The sequence below is a fragment of the Lolium rigidum genome, chromosome 7, assembly GCF_022539505.1.
Source record: "Lolium rigidum isolate FL_2022 chromosome 7, APGP_CSIRO_Lrig_0.1, whole genome shotgun sequence".
Classification (NCBI taxonomy): domain Eukaryota; kingdom Viridiplantae; phylum Streptophyta; class Magnoliopsida; order Poales; family Poaceae; genus Lolium; species Lolium rigidum.
In genome coordinates this window covers 103,348,086-103,361,367 of record NC_061514.1, presented here as the reverse complement: position 1 = coordinate 103,361,367, position 13,282 = coordinate 103,348,086, and the positions used below count along the sequence as shown (strand labels likewise).

Genomic DNA, 13,282 nt, shown 5'->3' with positions numbered 1-13,282 from the left:
GCAACTCTATTGAATCCCTACACCATATTGCATTGATTTGGTGTAAATCCTGAAAGTCTTGTGTGATCTGCTGTTCCATTGGAAATTAGACGGTTACAACTTACCTCTTCGTGGTCGGCGGCTACGTGCGCAAGTGTGTGGAGTTGCAAATATCTTGCAGGGTTGAAAGTTGTTGCATTGGCGACAGGGACCAATCGAGAGATCTCGTTGCTTCATACAAGTTATCGTCCACTTCATCATCAAGTTATCTCCGTTGTGTTCATCCCGTGATCATCATCACCTCCGTTGCTTACTGAGAATATCGGGCCACCCCTTATCAGCCTAGGTGAAATGTTGTGGATACGGAACCTTCTAAGAGAGCTGAAAATTTTAAGACAAGAAAGGTTGAAAGTGTGGTGTGATAATATGTCTGCCATAAACATAGCAAACAACCATATCCAGCATGAGTGAACTAAACATGTGGAGATAAAATTAAGTATTAAAGAAAATATTGATGCATGGATTATCTCATTGGCTTATGTGAGATCAGGACAACAAGTGGCAGACTGTTTAACAAAAGGCTAGGCTCAAAGGAGTGCAATCTTGCATGTGCCAAGATTGGGATAATTGACATTTATCACCCATCTTGAGGGGGAGTGTTGGATAACTGTTGGTGAATCTGTTGTATGACCTGTTGGGCTGTCTTTTTGTTCTCTGTTGTGACCCATCTGACCCAGCCCAGCCTAGTTCCTGACCTATATAAGATGCTTCTGTCCCTAACAAGAAAGAGTTCATCCCTGCAGCCACCATCTATCCCTACCTTAGGTTAGATCCTCACCTCTGTCCACACTTATTGAACACATAAACTTTATTCAGATTAGTCACACCAGACATGGATTTATTTTCCCATCTGCCAATCACTGGGTACATTTGAATGACAGCAGGCTGAATTATCAGTTGCTGTTCAGCTGACTAATGATCGGCATCACCAGGGGCTAATCTATACGCAATGTCGCCACAACGACTTATTCATGCTTATGAAAAAGATCACAACGCGCTCCACCGCAGCCGGTCGCAACAAAAAGGATGACCGACCTGCCTCCAGACGAGATCCACACTAAAACTGGGAAAAGAATGGAGCTGCTGATGTCAACATGCACGAGATGGTGCCGTGGTGGTTATTCTTCCATCTATCTTTGCGTCGTCTCTTTCTGTTCATTGCTGTCCTCCGTTTGCGATGCCAGCTTCTTAATGTCTTCCACAAGGATGTTCCCTTCTGTTAGGCGTAGACACGGAGAAAATGTCAAGGAAAGTAGGAGCAGGGAAGGTGAACCGTGATCAGTTAGTAAAGTAGGTACAGGTGCCAGGGTTGAACCTCTATCTTTCGAAAGATTGCTGATAAGTTCTTGGACACCTTCCTCCTTCCCCATGGTGTCTTTGAGATAGTCTGCAGCTGCTGCTACCTCTTCAGGAGTTACTTTGCCATCACGGTCCCTGCAACCAGACCAGCTTATTACCGACGAGCAAGGAGAAATCAAACATATCCACGATACATTCCAGTTCATTGATTAGTGTGTCAAATACTATAGCCAAAAGATCTGATCACGCATAACTTTCTGCTACAAAAGAATGGCACGAATTAGTGATCTGCCGGCTGAGTAGGCATCTGAAGTTCGGAACTCAGACTTTGATAGACCTAAGCTAAGCTGCTAATGTATGTCCTAACTTGGATTCTTTTAGGCTCTTTGCCAGGAAATTCTACTGGTTTTTAGCACTTTCTTCTGTTATTCCTAAAAATCAAGACAAGTCTCCAAAAATTCACCGGCAAGTAGCACCGGAACATGTCAGTAAAATGACTCATGACAGGCTTATGCATGTGTAAAGCATTTACCTATCAAGCAGCTGCCAACGGTTGCCTATTCGAGCATCAACATCATCAATCTCCTTTTCTAATTTCTGAAGCATAGCATCAACCTGAAAATGCAGCAACACAAAATGTCAAGAGTGGGTCTTTAGCGATTGAAGAGAAAAAGTGACAAGAGAGACGCACAAATCTTGCATCTTAAATATACAAGAGAGGCTTCAAAGATTAAAGCCCCAAAACACATGTTTCATGACTTTGGTTGCATGGTTTGTCTAATACTTTGTTTTAGATTGTCGGTTAGTTTTCCTTTGTTTTGTTCTCTTAGTATCCCTTCTTGTGGAGTGTTAGTTTACCTATAGTGAACCTCTCTTCAGTAGGCTTTGTTTCCATCAAAAGAAGAAGATGACAGACTTCGTATTATCAAGAAAAATCTTTATTAGTAAAGATGTGCAAGTGAATACTACAGAGTTACAGACATAAAAGCAACACCGAATTACCCAATTAAATATAGATATTGTATGATATCAAGCTGAAATAGGAAGAGTGGGTTGGTGAAATTTGAGTAACTGATTGAATCAACTAAGATACTATTGTAATTATGTAGAGCCAAAACAATAGACTCCATCAAAATTAGGTTAAGAACGGGTTCTTATGATGTAAATGATAACTCCTAGCCATTTGGTGCAACCGTGCAAAACCATAATGTAAGAAAGTTAATATTAGCAATCTCTAGATATCTAATATTTAGCTCTTCGCCGACAAAGCAAAAAACGAAGTCCAGCCATGTCTGCTTCTTTCATAGCCTTTAGCTTTCTGGTAATACGGTTTGTGATTACCAATAGCTACTTTTTGACAGCAATAAGACCATTTATTATCTCAGTCTAGTATAAGACATCAATGATTAAATTTGGAAACTGGGATAAATTTCTTAAAATATGGACATAATATTGAAAATGAACTATTCAACTATTACAATTTATAAGCGACCGATTGGCAAAGCTCATAACTAGCTGAGCACAAATTCTGTACTTGTAAAGCCAGTCAACAGTTCTAGTAACTCTGTTCTTCTCAGGACTAAGATATATGTTCAAGCTACCAGCACACACTTATATTTAAATTCAAATAACGTATGTTTCTTAGTACAAGTAGCAGAGACAGATCGAGGGATTGAGATGTAGACACAGAAAAAAAAAGTACCTTCTCTATTAATGCCGAAGAAACCTTTTCTCCTGCAACTACCTCTGCAGCATGGTCTGATTCCTCCCTGGCCACCCTATATGCTCTCCTAGCCTCTTCTTCATCCTCTGTGCCCTCCTTCTCCAGCATGGTGTTATATAGTTCTATCTGCATTGAGCAAGAGTGGTGTTCTATTACGTAATGGAAATCGGTAGCTCATAAAATTTTCAGGCCAACTGCAACTCATACCTCTTTATTAACAAGACTAAGAAACTCTTCACGCTCCTTGGTAACAGACTGCAAGGTACGACACAAGTTGTACAGGCGCAACTGAGTGCTAATGGAAGTTTTCTATAAATGCAGGATAAAAATATTAACACACACACAAAAAGTAGGATCGTACAGAAGCAGATGCGAGCACAGCCAATGCTTGACTGATATCACAAAGGTGGTCCTTCTTCTCATGTTCTTTCGATTTGTTTAGCTCCTCTTCTTCCCTAGCAGTAGGCTCAGTCATTTCCTTCAAAGCCAAATCTTCTTCGGTAGCCTGTGGTTCGTCTAGCTTTGCCTTTTCTTCTTTGTCTTGCTTTTTCTCCTCCTCCTGTTAATCAGAACATACGTATTTGTAACAATTTATCACTGCCACATAGTTCAAACATAAACCAGTGGTACTGGGAAATACATACTCCCTCCGTTCCAAAAAAAACTTCTCAACTTTATCTAGATACAGATGTACATATAGCTAAAACATGTCTATATAACTCCGTATCTAGATAAAGTTGAGAAGCATTTTTAGGAACGGAGGGAGTATATAAGACCGCTGTTTCTTCAGTCGGATAGTGTACAGACATGCATAGTAAACATTTTAAAACTGTGTAGCCAAGGAAAATATAAAGACAGCTAGGAATATTGCATCTTCAGGTTAACCAAGTAACTAAATGAAGAACTGACTTCTATTGCAAAACATACAAGCAAGAATTCAAGTAAAATGTGATCTCATCGTTTTCTTATAGTACTCTTTATTACTTCTTCTTTCAATAGAATCTTCAAAATTAAATTAAAAAACAACAACTAAAATTTACTAATCTTCAGTTTCAGTACATGTAAGTGACACAAAAGTTCAAGCTAACAAACTAGTTGGGAAGAGAAAAATATGATCCTTGTACACGCGATTTCAAATTTCTGCGTTTCAAAAGAAAATCGTTTGGGTAAAACAGCAAATACTAGAAATGCATGGGTTATCCTTCTAAAATTTAGTTCAACTTCTCACATCTAACTTGAGAAGAACATCCAAACTAAGAGTATGGCATATGAGAAACTTAAAACAGAGGCACGTAGCCCTTTACATTTAAGTTCTCAGAATTCGTATTTCAAATTTTCAAAAAAAATCTTAAAGAAAATTCTGGAGGTAGCCAATATATAATTCGTAATACAAACGTGCAAAATCTCAATGCAAACTATTTTGTATTATAGGCTACACAAAAAAGACAAATCATACAAATTATATAGTGCCTAGAATATAAATCAGTTCATATTGAGATTTTACATGGTTATAGTATACATCATTGGCTCGGCCTCCATTTATCCACTATCATATGGCATATATTTTATTGCAGCTGGGCGATTGGTGAATGGTGATACAACCAATAATGTGAAAAAAAGGAGACCCGTGTATAGAATACCTACACAGAAGACAGCGAAGACACATGTTTACAATACATTAGTGTACCTTGATAAGTTCTTCCTGCATCTCAAGGAATTCCAATTTTCTCTTCCTTTCAGAGACAGAATCTTCAGAAGGCAATACTGTTCCAACTGTATCCACAACTTCATCTGGCAAAGAAGATAACGTTGCTACAACAGCCTCCTCAGGCTTCATTTTTCCAGACACAGTAAAAGCTCTGACGGAATTTTTTAATACAGGTTAAAATTTGAACATAGGCATCAAGTCAACAGGTCAATTATCAACAAAATTACCTTGATAAAATTAGAAGAGATGATGGCACAGAACGATTAAGTGATAAATCCAACCAGTCTTTGAGCTGAACATAGAAAGAAATGTTCAAACTCTCACAATAGTTTGATATTTGCAAAACATTATGCTAGCAGTGTAAATATCTGACATAATCACGCAGAACACTAGCAATTAGCTAAAACTGCAAAATAGCAGGGCATATGGTATAGATGGAAAAAATTAAATTAATAGAGTGCCAATACAAGAACATATACACATCCAACAATAAGCACCTGATGTGCTTTTTAATACAACAGATCCGCCATCAACAGTTTGGAAACAGACAAACCTGATGGCGCATCTCCTCTATTGATAATAAATCAAGGTGGCCACGTTCGCGACAAGCATGTCGGAGCTCTTCATCAGAAAGAGACTCCACTCCCTCAGCCTGGATCATCGTATCATCATTCTTAATGCTGTGCATATACACATAAAGATTGTATTACAGTTAATACCGAAATTGTACATAAGTAAATTTGGAAGACCAATCTAAAAATGGAAAACATCAAGCTGTCTTGGGTTGTAACGCCAAGGGGGTTCAGGGATCGTGCAACAACAGCATTATTATGTTCTGAACCTATTATTCTGAATCTCGGATGAGGGTCATGAGAAGTTGAGAACTATTAAAATCACTAAAAATTTCAGCTGGAATATCCTTTTGGCAGGCTTTCTGGAAGATAATTAAGCCGAGTCTGAGCAATTAGCTGATCAAGGCGTAATAGTAGACTAAAGTAGTTTATGTTGTGAGCTGAGTTTCTTGCGAGGTCAGAGAATTATCAAATCAGTCGAATATTCTAATGGGTTATTTTCCTTCTGGCAGACTTCCTAGAAAACATTTTAACTCAAATTTGAGTTACTAGCTTATGCTTAAATATGTAAGAGACCCGTATTAGTAGTGATTAAGTATGGTATGAAACAACACATTTACATGCAAGATATGTTCTATATTATCCATTGTATCCATTGTATCCATTTTCACATCTATATTCAGAAGAAATTTAAGGACATACTCTTGTAATTTCTTCCGAAGCATGAATCTCAAGTAGTGATCCGTACCAAAAGGCTTAATCCCCATATATTTACACATGTTTACTAACCGTGATCTGCAGAAAAATGTTATTGGAAAATAGTGAGCTGGTAAAATCAAGGATTAAGTAAATATTCAATGAAACACCAACCTGTTCATGTTATCCATAGTCAGTTCATCATTAAACAGCTTTGCAAAGCTCAAAATTTCTTCATTGGAGACATGTCCACCTTTCCTGACCTAGTTGTGCATTCAAGAGGGCACCACCAAACACCTTTAATACAGCACACCTATTGATCTATGCTTTCCAGTCAAGAAAAAAAATTGAGCAAATACCTTGTTCAAAAACTCATCCAGGTCTTCAGCTGTCTGTTTCATTTCCCCACTACGTGATGTTTGAAGTTCTCTTGCCATTTCTTTTGCTGTTTCTTGTAAGAACTTTGCATACTCCATCCTTGCTTTAAGCTTCCTTTTTAATGCCTCCTGTACACAAGGAAAATGAAATGCAGTCTTGAGTTATATGTTCAGATTTAACAATTTTGCTGGCAGGACGATAAGGGGTAGGTCATAGGTCATTACCTCCTCTTTCATCTTATCCTGGAAAGTGGATGGCAACATGTTTGGAAATAGCTTGAGGAACACTGGCAGTAAGAGCTCCATGAACGGAATGATGATAAACACGGCGAAAGGTACCAGTCTGAACATGTCTGCTGTTGTGCGTGTAAGCTGTTGCCTCTCTCTCCTTGTAAGGTTCTTTCCACCAGCAAGTTTCACCAACAATCTTGATGAAATTCTAACATCTGCCCACAGTAGCTTAGTGCCCAACCAATAATGCTGCAGTGTAGAAACGAGTTCTTCCTTCCAATGCTTCAGCTTCGCAGCCCAGTCCGCTCTTAAAACCACAAAACAAAATATAAACTAAAACGTCGAGACAAACAGCCATCCATGAAAAAGATCAAGACAGCAGAAATACTTCAATTCAAATAAGGGGACCAAGACCTGCTCATCGCAGCAACAACACGCAGAGCAGGACCAATACCCAGAAGCCTTGCCCAGAATTTCTGTATGATTGATTGGTCAGTCTTTTGAACTTCCTGCACCTGCTTAGCTTTCGCCTTTGCTTTTGCAGTGCTTAAGCCTTCCACTGCCTGATCACACTCTTCTGGAGATGCCTCCTTTTTTGGCTGCTTCTGGTCCTCACTCTGCTCATTCAGAACACCAGTTTTAGGTTGCCCAGCTGTTTTTGATGCTGTGCGGACTGGCTGCAGGAAATACCTGGCTCCCAAAGGGAATCCCAAATTCCGTGCTTTAGATTCATATGAGGCAAGAGAAGCACCAAGAGTTGGGCGCCAAAGGAATCCATTACTAAGGCCCAAATGGTCTCTCTTCCGTAAGGTAGATAGCCCCTTCTCACGGTCAGAATTTCCTGAGTTCTGCTCCGACAAATGGCATACAGTACTGAGCTGAACATCAAATCCAAATGTTCCTCGCCCAAAAATGGAATTAGATGAATGCAATAAAAGAGGTGCATTAGTATGCTCCAGAAAATATTTCCGTCTCCTAATGATTGCCCTCGAGGCCATTCTTGATTGCTGCCTCCCTTACTCAAAAGAACTGCAGTGTCATGCCTCTCTGAGTCTCTGGGTAGAACCCTGGAACATGGCAACCTCTAGTTATAAGCATCACCACATCTATAATATACAAAGACATGCAATAATGAAAAAAACTAACACAAAGTTTGTCATAAAAGTTGTATCAGAAAGGGTAGTCATAAAATCCTATTTAAAATGTGGAAAGTGATTCCCATGTCTACAAAAATGAGCATTTTCCATGACTCGGTTATGTCATGTCAAACTTCCACAAGAATTACCGGCTATAATTAACTTACATACAATAGTTAAACCTGAAAATGCACTAAGCATATAGCAATCCACAAAGGCATAAATGTCATTAATTTATTTTATTTTGCGATGAAAGAGAGCTTTATTACTCAACATGAAGTTTAGATTCTTCAGAAATTACGACCGCAACAGTCTGAATGCTCATGTGACCTGGACTTGTGTTCTTCTGGTCACTCTAGCTAAAGTGCTAAACTTGCTAGTTATGTGCCACCCTATTCTGAGACTGAGTAATCTTTTTACACCCTGTCGAGCTGAAAATAACCAGCAAGTTTGTCCAGTGGGAGTGCCAGCACCTCCCTTGCAGGCCAGGTTTGTGCCTCCAAAGCATCAACGCAATGTTTAACCATCTCATACAGTAAGAATAACCAGCCCAACCCCACCACCACAGAACCATCCCAGCATCAGCCTTACCATCTTGAGCGACTACTACAGATACATAAACTATCAATGCTACCCAACCCTACCGAGAGGGGAGCTTAAGGAATCATTGGGATCATCTTCAGTAATGAAGAAAACCAACAATACTCGTGTCCTTAATAAGATGCCAACTATCACATTGCTTAATCTGCAATAGCTACGAAACATAGCTACAAAAGAAACGGGACTGATCTCCACCGAAGGCAGAAGTTTGCAATGCACAACGCCATTGCATAGCTGCCGTATCTTCTATGCGAGCATCCGCACCATCAAACGTTCCCCCATTGTGGCCTGGAACAAAATCATGGTCAACCATTTCTCCCCTATGTCGACCCAACTAGTCATGGGACGGTTAGCTCCACCTTGAACACATGGCTTTGAAGGCCTCCCTCCAATCGCTTGACCGGCGGAAGAAAATCAAGGACAAAGAATTAGCAACAGTAACTCCTTCAGGCGATATCCTGAAACGCTCATGAACATGTATGAACGTACATCGCCCAATAAATTCACAACCTGACTGAAACTATATAACAGCTAGACGGGTCTGATTAACGCCACTGCCCACTTGAGTAGTACTACTTGAGCCATCTGTTTCACATTGTCATTGTTTTCCAGAGAGAGTACTATCATTATTACTCGTAACGTGTGATTTGTCTCCATCAATCCCAATCATTAGATTTGAAATATCGGCCATGTCCTGGAGACTAATCGCATCAAAATCATGTCTGAATGACTGGATGATCAAAAACCTGTAAAATCCCATCCGCTACGGCTATCACTGACTAAGCATCGAGGCTGCCGCACACCCTGCCTGCGGGGAAGCAGGTGAGCGATCTATTACCCGCCAAATCCCCGGTCGAAATGCGCACAGGCCGCATTGGCGGTGACCCCGGAAACGGTGGACGAATCACCAGCGCGCGCGGTCAAACAAAAGGGGTCACGGGGGAGCTAGCTAGGAGCGAGGGGCGGAAGCGGGCTCACCGGGGTTGTGGCGGCCGATCGGCCGTGCGGCGGAATCCGTCGCGCGACGCCCGCGTTGGATGGATCCGGGTGGAGCGGAGCTAGGAGGCGGGCAGAGAGCGTGGGAAACGAACGAAGTGCTGAAAAGAAAATGTTGCGGATCAGAGAAGCAAGAGAAACGGGTATCCGCATCTCTGGTGGAATCAGTGAAGTGGGAGGAGCGGCTGCCGCTCGTGGGCTCGCGGCAACTAGGCCGAGGCGAGGGCCGCGCGGCACCCGCTACCAGTAGGTAGTGGATCAAATCATCAAATATTTTATTCGCAAAAAAAAATTCATCAACATTCTTTTCTGAACATCTAAACGGCTGCAATTATTAGATATAAGACTAGCCACAATGAAAGTATCATAAGTAGTATCATGCATGCTATGTTGGCAAAAATCTGATGTGGCTCATCAATTAATAAGGTGAGAGATGGGAGTGGTATCATAATATGATACCGTATCATAGCACGTAAAACTAGAAAACTTAATGGTAAACACATCATGTACACAAATTTGCATTGAGATTCTACAAAACATTAAATATGATGATATTATGATACTATCTTATGATACTATGCATTGTGGGGGTGGTATCATAAACTAGTATCATGTGCATGATACTAGTGTATGATACTTCCCATTGTGACTAATCTAATAAGACATTACAATACAGTCATTACAAGAAACCACTAGTGCCTAGTTGCACACTAATGAGAAAAGCTACTGATGAAGAAGCAATGGTTCAGCGAGAACTCGGGCTCAAAAAACATGTAGTCCTACTCTCAAGAGCCCGGGGTGAGAATTAAAATATGAGCCCCTTAAAAAATAATCTAATATCCCTAAACTAGTTAAGTTTAGTCAACTATATTTCTTGTTGATTTGAGTTGTTTCTCCCGCTAAAACAATTGGTGGAGAGGCATTGCTAAACTGCGAATCCCATTTTCTTAGCGGTAAGAGCAAGGGGCATTGCTCTTCAAATTCTTCGGTGGATTGATTCCACGTATGAGTTTATTTTTTCTGGTTGTCGCAAGCAATGAGCTCTCTTTGGGGATGTTGGACTTTGAGCCTATGCATCTATTTTGCGATTAATATGCTAGTTTATTTGATTATACTCTTTGTTTCCTTTTCTTTTGCTTATCGCCATTATCAGTCTCAAGAAGGATCAAGCCAAATTGCATTTACCGTGTAACCATTCAAACTATGTTCGTGCGATTAATCAACGGTCAAATTATAAAGGAAATCAATTGGATCAGTGAGTTTCCTATTTCTCTGGAAAAAATCATTTTTTACGAATAGCAAAAAAATAAATCAATTGGTCGCTAATTCTATCTTCTCAATTTTTTTAGAATAATAAAATCATAATCCATGCCTCAGCCTTCTTGACGCACCACCACTTATTTTGAGGGAAGTGGCCCACCGCCACTTAAATACTCGATAGCTAAATCAAGAAAGGTCGCAGTCTAGATCGCTAAAGAAAGCAATGAAGCCATGTTATTAAAAGGAAAAAGGCCCAGAGCTTCGTCTCCCAATGTTTCCCCTTTCTTCTTCGTCGAGACTGGGACAAAGAACCTCCAGTACCCAATGGTTCCTCCGGCGATTCCACACATACCTTGGCCAGGGGGCCCTAGGTTTCGCGGGCCCAAGACCATAAATGTGGTCGTGCTTCCTGTACCGGCAAGAGCCACTGTCGTTGCATTATGCATTTTCAAGGACAGGGAGATTGTGGACTCACTGAATTGCCCACCATAAGTTGCTGCCGACATGCTCATCAATTGTTCAGCATGTTCATCCTGGTCTGGTGGTTGTTGTTGAGCTGCTTCTTGAGGTTGAGCTAGTTGCAAGAAATGTACTTGGTTATGTTCTCCCTCAGCAACCTCATCATCTGAATGGTCTTGCATTTGTATTTGATTGAGGGCATGTTGCATTGGTAAGCACTTGTGGCCCAATGTCCAGTTTCCGGAGAGTACCAGCATTTGCGAGGTTCTCGAACTATGTCGTTGCCATTGCCTGCTCTATTTCTTGCATCACGAAAGGCAGGTGGTCTTGGTTGTGGGATTGGGGCATTCCTTTGTGGAACATGAGGTAGGATTTGACGTCGGATTGCCGATTGATACGTCTCAAACGTATCCATAATTTCTTATGTTCCGTGCTACTTTTATGACAATACTCACATGTTTTATACATACTTTAAATCATTTATATGCATTTTCTGGCACTAACCTATTAACGAGATGCCGAAAAACCAGTTGTTGTTTTCTGCTGTTTTTGGTTTCAGAAATCCTACAAAGGAAATATTCTCGGAATTGGACGAAATCAACGCCCAGGGTCTTATTTTTCCACGGAGCTTCCAGAAGACCGAAGAGCATACGAAGTGGAGCCACGAGGGGCCGTAACCATAGGGCGGCGCGTCCAGCATGGGGCCCGCGCCGGCCTATGGTGTGGGGCCCCTGCGCCGCCTCCAACTCTGCCCTTCCGCCTACTTAAACTCTCCGTCGCGAAAACCCTATCACCAAGAGCCACGATACGGAAAAAGTTCCAGAGACGCCGCCGCCGCCAATCCCATCTCGGGGGATTCGGGAGATCGCCTCCGGCACCCTGCCGGAGAGGGGAATCATCACCGGAGGGCTCTACATCACCATGCCCGCCTCCGGATTGATGCGTGAGTAGTTCATCCTTGGACTATGGGTCCATAGCAGTAGCTAGATGGTTGTCTTCTCCTCATTGTGCTATCATGTTAGATCTTGTGAGCTACCTATCATGATCAAGATCATCTATTTGTAATGCTACATGTTGTGTTTGTTGGGATCCGATGAATATTGAATACTATGTCAAGTTGATTATCAATCTATCATATATATGTTGTTTATGTTCTTGCATGCTCTCCGTTGCTAGTAGAGGCTCGGCCAAGTTGATACCTGTGACTCCAAGATGGAGTATTTATGCTCGATAGTGGGTTCATGCCTCCATTGAATCTGGGACTGTGACAGAAAGTTCTAAGGTTGTGGATGTGTTGTTGCCACTAGGGATAAAACATCAATGCTTTTTCTAAGGATATTTGTGTTGATTACATTACGCACCATACTTAATGCAATTGTCTGTTGTTTGCAACTTAATACTGGAAGGGGTGCGGATGCTAACCCGAAGGTGGACTTTTTAGGCATAGATGCATGTCTGGATAGCGGTCTATGTACTTTGTCGTAATGCCCCGATTAAATCTCATAGTAATCATCATGATATGTATGCATCTCTATTTGTCAATTGCCCAACTCGTAATTTGTTCACCCAACATGCTACTTATCTTATGGGAGAGACACCACTAGTGAACTGTGGACCCCGGTCCATTCTTTTACATCTGAATACAATCTACCGCAATCTCTCGTTCTCTGTTGTTTTCTACAAGCAATCATCATTCTCCACACCATACGTTTAATCCTTTGTTTTCAAGCAAGCCGGTGAGATTGACAACCTCACTGTTAAGTTGGGGCAAAGTACTGTGATTGTGTTGTGCAGTTCCACGTTGGCGCCGGAATCCCGGTGTTGCGCCGCACTACACTCCTTCACCAACAACCTTCACGTGGCCTTCATCTCCTACTGGTTCGACAACCTTGGTTTCATACTAAGGGAAACTTGCTGCTATACGCATCACACCTTCCACTTGGGGTTCCCAACGGACGTGTGCTTTACGCGTATCAAGCTAAATTTCTGGCGCCGTTGCTGGGGAGATCAAGACACGCTGCAAGGGGAGTCTCTCACATCCAATCTCTTTACTTTGTTATTGTCTTGCTTTACTTTACTTTATTTTCTGCTTTGTTTGCTTTCTCTATATCAAAAATACAAAAAAATTAGTTACTTGCTTTACTTTATTTACTGTCTTGTTTGCTTCCTATATCAAAAACACACAA

General features: G+C 41.2%; 1 protein-coding gene across 1 annotated transcript; it reads right to left on the bottom strand.

Annotated features, from left to right (window-relative positions):
* Positions 1 to 1,074: 1,074 nt before the first annotated feature.
* Positions 1,075 to 9,405, bottom strand: LOC124674556 (mitochondrial proton/calcium exchanger protein-like). Its single transcript, XM_047210601.1, has 15 exons — positions 9,360 to 9,405; positions 7,060 to 7,712; positions 6,640 to 6,952; positions 6,397 to 6,543; positions 6,212 to 6,300; positions 6,044 to 6,136; positions 5,323 to 5,449; positions 4,997 to 5,061; positions 4,749 to 4,920; positions 3,423 to 3,620; positions 3,269 to 3,316; positions 3,041 to 3,187; positions 1,871 to 1,953; positions 1,355 to 1,473; positions 1,075 to 1,255 (listed from the first exon to the last, which is right to left on the bottom strand). Exons 2-15 carry the CDS (start codon positions 7,641 to 7,643, stop codon positions 1,170 to 1,172), a joined length of 2,271 nt encoding a protein of 756 aa, XP_047066557.1. The 5' UTR covers positions 7,644 to 7,712; positions 9,360 to 9,405; the 3' UTR covers positions 1,075 to 1,169.
* Between the last annotated feature and the right edge of the window lie 3,877 nt (positions 9,406 to 13,282).